A 5021-nucleotide genomic window follows, 5' to 3' on the forward strand; every position below is an offset into this window, starting at 1 on the left:
ATTATAACCATTGAGTTCAATAGCAATTTCAGTCTTGACATCAACACCATTTGGATTTATTAACATAAAATATGTTTCAACATCCAAGTTATTGTTCCGTGCAAACTCAAACGGAAAACGCTACAAACAAAAATATAATTACAAAGTTATGTTACTAAACAATCCATAACATTACATTAATATTCGTGTATAGTATGAGTTTACTTACAAGCCTTTTCCGTACAACCACCTCCAAAATGTTTTCTTCTAGAACATGAGGAACAATAATATCCAAAACCGGCTCATCATCATCTTCCACACCAACATCAACTCCTATAAATATAAATTTAAGTTATCAATGTATTACTAATATAAACTGTAATAAAAATTATAAGATAAAAGAAAATGTAAATAACTACCTTCCAGTAGTAGTTGTTGTTCATTTTTTATCATCACTTTCAATGTCTATCACCATTGGAACATAACCGTACCCCGGATGATTCGTCAGACCGTTGTATACAAACTCATCATTAAAATTGACACGTTCAATACCACGGCTATCAAAAACATACATTCTAAATTTCCACGTACCTTGAAGACATTGAAACACCAAATAATCATTGACAGCCAGTTTACAATGAGCGGACATGTCTTCCCACATACCAGCGAAAGCAAATCTCAGAGTAGTCAGTTTGACGCATTGGATGGTTAAATTCCATAACATTCCATCTGCAGACTGAGCAATGATCTCGTCATACTTTCCAGGCTCTAAACTAAAGTGTTTTTGTATCTGATCATCTCTCAGTGGCTACAATAAATTATAAATATAACGAAATAGATTAAACTAATTTTATCATCCACATTTTATTTAACAAAACATATTGTTCACTATTTATTAAAAAAAACAACACCGTTACTTACAAGATATTTAAGAGTGGGATAAAGAACAACAGCATCAAGAACCATGTCATTTATATCTGGACTATCTCTAACGTAAACGAATGTCCATTCATTTTCGTTAACGGGAGAAAAAACCAAAACATCTCCAAATATCAAACCATTGTCTTCCACAAATTGATTCCGGCCATTTTGAAAAACAAAACTCCCGTTTATAAATTCAATTTGAATAAACCAATCTTTGTCTTTGTGTAACATCCTACTTTTGATCATAATAATAATATAAACTTCGTCTATTTTATAGTGGGACGTTATCGGTTTAGATAATAGAATATGAGTTGGACTAGCGTTGGGTAAATGGGTATGGGTTATGGACTTGGGTTATGAAAGAAAGAAGGAAAAGACCATGGGCTTAAGCCCATGATCCATAATTATACAAACCATTAATACCCATTTAATCATTCATTTCACACATACTCCATACGCCACCAAAACACACACTTAAGATCTCTCTCTAGTTCTTCTTCTCTCTCTAGCCGAAATCACCAAGAAACCCGAGCATCAACCCGAGGTATGTTAGTTTAACCCAAACCCGATATATTTAGTTACAAAACAACGAGCCGACATCGTTACATCGTTAAAGTCACGAGATTCGGGTGGAATCGGGTATAAACCGAACCTAAGATGAGCTTAGGGGTCACCCTAGCTCAGATCTGGATCGAACGGGACGAAAAACGATGTAAAACGGTGAAAATACGTTTTTCCGGTGAGATTTGCGGTTTTCCGGCAATGGCGCCGCCGGAAAAGATATGTACGAGGTTAAGGTGTCAGAGAATGTTTCTGACATTCTCTGACCTAACCCTAATTCATTAGGGGAAAAATAGCGAATTAGCATCTAATTCGTTAAGGAAATAAGGACGAATCAGTTGATATTAACAACCTAATAAACAATCCTGGTTGTTTAATCACTAAAATATTACAGTCATCATCCTCAACCATGCAAGGAGATTATAATAAAGTTAAATAAGTTGAACACGAACTAACTAAATAGACTTAGGGATATAACCAAAACATAAACAACAAAACTAAAGATTCTGACTAAAAATAATCTTCGATCGCTTTAAATTAGGGCTAAATACATAGGAACAGTTTGAATTAACACAATTAAATTATTAGACCAAATAATACTTACATTTTCCATATATTGAGTTATTTATTAAACGCTTCGAAGTTCTCCAAATCGTTGATTCAATCTCTGTTCGACTTTGCCGACATAAACTACTGAAAAATCGAAGACATATAATTTATTATGATAATTAACATAAATGTAATTGAAGAGTCGTTAATTTTTAAATTGATAAAAAAGATATATATGGGCCTAAAGTAATGGGCTATTTCAAATGGATCAAATTAAAAAGTTATACAAATATTGATAAATTATAATATAATTAGAAATAATAAATTTTTATTTTTTTCTAAGATTTAAATTATTTTTTTTTAAAACTTACTAAAGTTAAAACACGATATATTGATAAGAAAATATAATTATGTTTAAAGTGTATTTTCTTAACAAATATCTCTATAAATTAATTATCTGACAAAGATATATGTATAGAAAAAACATATTGTTAATATGTATAATAGAATCTATATTCATTTGTTATTTAAGTTAGTTTTTTAAAACTGTAACACAAATACTAAATAAAAAAACATGTTATAGAAAATGTAACAAAATAATATAAATAAGGTGTTACCAAAAAACAAAGTTAAAAAGCACAAATTATTATATTTATAGAAGATGGTGGATTAAATTAAAATTATGTTTATAGAAAATGGTGGATAACATTATTGTAAATAAAATTCAATTGAATAATATAAATTATGTTTGTGTAACATTAAAAATTAATGGCAGAGTCATTTTTAATAGATTTTATATACAACAAAAAAGCAACCATTAAAAAAATTAAATACAAACAGAAATTTAACCAAACATTCAATTAAGGATAAATCAAATAAACAACCAACTTTCAAAGATAGTCACTCCAAAAAACAAATGTTTAAAAAACCAAACATAAAATATCCAAAAGTAATAGAAATACTTAAGATGTAAAACAAAACCGAATAAATTTAAAAACAAAGTTTAACCGTTCACTTAGAAGGGTTCTCCAACTTAGGAGTCAAAATAGTTGTAACATCACATGCTTCATTGGTCTTCTCAATCTCTTCAAAAATCTTCGTCTTAACCTTAGTTGCAGACATGCTAGGTTGATCATCAACTTCAAAAACTTCAACCAACTTTCTCTTTAGTTTGTCGTCAGAAGACGTTGAAACTACCTTTTCCTCACTTGCCACATCCTTACCATCAACATTTGAATTCGGAGTCTGGTTATCTCCAATATCCGAAACCTGTTATTAATAAAGTAATCAACATCAGACAATCATGTAACAAATGTTTGTTTCACCTATATATATAAATTTGAATTATAATACTTAACAAATATATATACCTTAACAGAAACAGAACCAGATGATTGAAATTCCGACATAGACGCTCCCAAAGAAACAGAATTAGAATCGGTTTGCTGAAAATTAAAAGGGTAACAAAAAATTCAGTTAATGGAAATTACAATAAGTATAAAAAGAATGTAGAATTAAATAATTACCAAACGACTATGCTGCCTTTTCTGCAATTCACTGAGAATATTTGTGTCATCAGTAAGCTTGTTTATACCGTAATCCTCTACACTGTTTCTGAAATTAAACTCTGCCACATCGATTTTAAAAGCAAATTTCTTTTCTAACAGAGATTCCAACTCTGCAGGGAATCCAACATTTTCAACCTCATTATGTAAAAAATAAAATAAAAAATAAATACTTAAAAATACAAATTGTGAACTATTATGTATAAAAATCTTTAAATTTACTAATTGAAAATTAACCTGCTTTTGAGAATCAATCAATTTAGCTGCAGTTTTGTTGATCAGCATTATAGCATCTCTATCGAAGAGAGTCAACGACACCACACCAGTCGAATCTTGAACCCTTATCTTTATCTTGAATCTATATAAATTTTAAATTAGGTTACTATAAACCAAAATAGAACATTGAATATTTTGTAAATAAATATTTGAATTTGTTTTCACTAATTACCTAGGTGTAGGAACAACACCTAAAATATTGCATCTAACTGTTTTGCATTCATATTCAGTTACCCCCTCACCAACATTTTCCATTAGTTTACGGCTACAAGTATTACACCCGATGTAATACCACTCTGTATCTGGACATATGGCCTTAGTTGTACCAAGGATAATGATATTCTTAGGTTGCAATAGCATAAAAAACAAATTATGCAATATAATGGTTTAAATAGTGGATTTAATAATTAACTTACAAATATAATGGTACAAGTATCATAAATGTTAAACAAATCTGTAGCTTTCAAAAACTCATCATCAACAGAAGAGAGCATCTTGACTGGAATCGGCTTACGAATAGAGACATCATTGGCAATCAGCATTTCGGCCAAACTACATATATAAAATTTACACATTTAATACAAAGTATAAGGGCTAAAATTTAAATAACCAAATCTAATATATCAAAGAAAATAAAGTAAATAAAGAAAACAAAATAATATACCTGTTTTTGTATTCTTCAATCTCAAATAAATAGTCATTAATGAACAAACGGCTAACATTAGATCCAAAAGAATTGGACACATAGACTTTCTCTACAAAAATAGAATATTAATGAATAATAAATTAGATTAAGTTAGATTAAGGTTCTATGCTTCTATTTCAATTAACTTGAAAACACTAAATATTATTACCTTTACCATCAGAACAGGTGTAATACTTAGCCCTACCAAACTGGAGAACAATAACGGCATGTGGTTCATCAAAATGATCAACGACATATTTAGAGAGCTCGGAAGCATAATGATCCCATAGCGTGAGATACACACAGTTTCCACTAAAATATAAATAAGTGTTCAGAATCAAGATAATGTAAGTTAACAAAATTATTTAAATAAAATATCTACAAACAGTGGTACCTTAAATCACATAACTCCATTGTACGCTTGTTTTTGTCTTTGACGTTTGAAACATTCGTCTTGAAAACATGAACCACATGACCAATTA

General features: G+C 29.8%; 1 protein-coding gene across 1 annotated transcript; it reads right to left on the reverse strand.

Annotated features, from left to right (window-relative positions):
* Window positions 1–2835: 2835 nt before the first annotated feature.
* Window positions 2836–4717, reverse strand: LOC143554655 (uncharacterized). The gene is made up of 8 exons (XM_077044365.1): window positions 4709–4717; window positions 4575–4609; window positions 4271–4406; window positions 4027–4196; window positions 3816–3936; window positions 3540–3716; window positions 3384–3458; window positions 2836–3282 (listed from the first exon to the last, which is right to left on the reverse strand). Exons 1-8 carry the CDS (start codon window positions 4715–4717, stop codon window positions 3025–3027), a joined length of 981 nt encoding a protein of 326 aa, XP_076900480.1. The 3' UTR covers window positions 2836–3024.
* Between the last annotated feature and the right edge of the window lie 304 nt (window positions 4718–5021).

The sequence above is a fragment of the Bidens hawaiensis genome, unplaced genomic scaffold (assembly GCF_021521415.1).
Source record: "Bidens hawaiensis isolate Kalapana, Puna unplaced genomic scaffold, B.hawaiensis_p1.1 tig00017777_1, whole genome shotgun sequence".
Lineage (NCBI taxonomy): Eukaryota > Viridiplantae > Streptophyta > Magnoliopsida > Asterales > Asteraceae > Bidens > Bidens hawaiensis.

Excerpts from the sequence above, each read along its gene's own strand:
- LOC143554655 (XM_077044365.1), bottom strand. Across the intron at positions 3,937-4,026 it reads GGTGTTGTTCCTACACCTAG|ATTCAAGATAAAGATAAGGG; the intron begins GTAATTAGTGAA and ends AAATTTATATAG. Across the intron at positions 3,459-3,539 it reads AAAGGCAGCATAGTCGTTTG|CAAACCGATTCTAATTCTGT; the intron begins GTAATTATTTAA and ends TTTAATTTTCAG.